This window comes from Chaetura pelagica, unplaced genomic scaffold (assembly GCF_000747805.2).
Source record: "Chaetura pelagica isolate M959 unplaced genomic scaffold, ChaPel_1.0 scaffold676, whole genome shotgun sequence".
Taxonomy (NCBI): domain Eukaryota; kingdom Metazoa; phylum Chordata; class Aves; order Apodiformes; family Apodidae; genus Chaetura; species Chaetura pelagica.
Genome location: NW_009953724.1, coordinates 1,000,940 through 1,001,428, shown reverse-complemented (window position 1 = coordinate 1,001,428; position 489 = coordinate 1,000,940). Strand labels below are relative to the sequence as shown.

General features: G+C 64.0%; 1 protein-coding gene across 1 annotated transcript in view; it reads left to right on the top strand.

Annotated features, from left to right (window-relative positions):
* GALE (UDP-galactose-4-epimerase) overlaps window positions 1-489 on the top strand; it is a 5,519-nt gene that overhangs the window by 4,552 nt on the left and 478 nt on the right. The window contains exons 8-9 of the mRNA XM_010000586.1: window positions 131-216; window positions 370-447. Coding sequence (XP_009998888.1) covers window positions 131-216; window positions 370-447 — 164 coding nt within the window. The remainder of the gene's footprint in view (window positions 1-130; window positions 217-369; window positions 448-489) is intronic.

The following is a 489-nucleotide window of genomic DNA, read 5'->3' as shown; positions in this document are numbered from 1 at the left end:
CTACTACGAGACGGGGGATGGGACGGGTGCGTGGCGGGGCAGGGACGGCCTGGGCCCCCAGCCTGCAGCTCCCCAGCCTGGCTCCCTCCCAGGCAGGAAGGGCTTGTGCTCACCCTCAGTGTCCCTGCAGGTGTCAGGGATTACATCCATGTCGTGGATTTGGCCAAGGGCCACATCGCTGCTTTGAAGAAGCTCCAGGAGAACTGTGGCTGCAAAGTAAGGAGGGGGCTGTGGGAAGGTGTGACCAGCCCTGTAGGGGCTGTGGGGCTTGGCCAGGGACAGGCTCTCACAGCCCTTGGGGACCTAAGGGGGCCTGGCCCTTCTCCCCTTGGGGAAGAAGCTGATCCATGTCTCTTCTCCTCCTCCCAGGTCTACAATCTGGGCACGGGCACCGGCTACTCTGTCCTGCAGATGGTCCAGGCCATGGAGAAAGCCTCAGGGAGGGAGGTAGGGTCTGACCTGCTCCCATACGGCCCCCCCTTGCCTCCC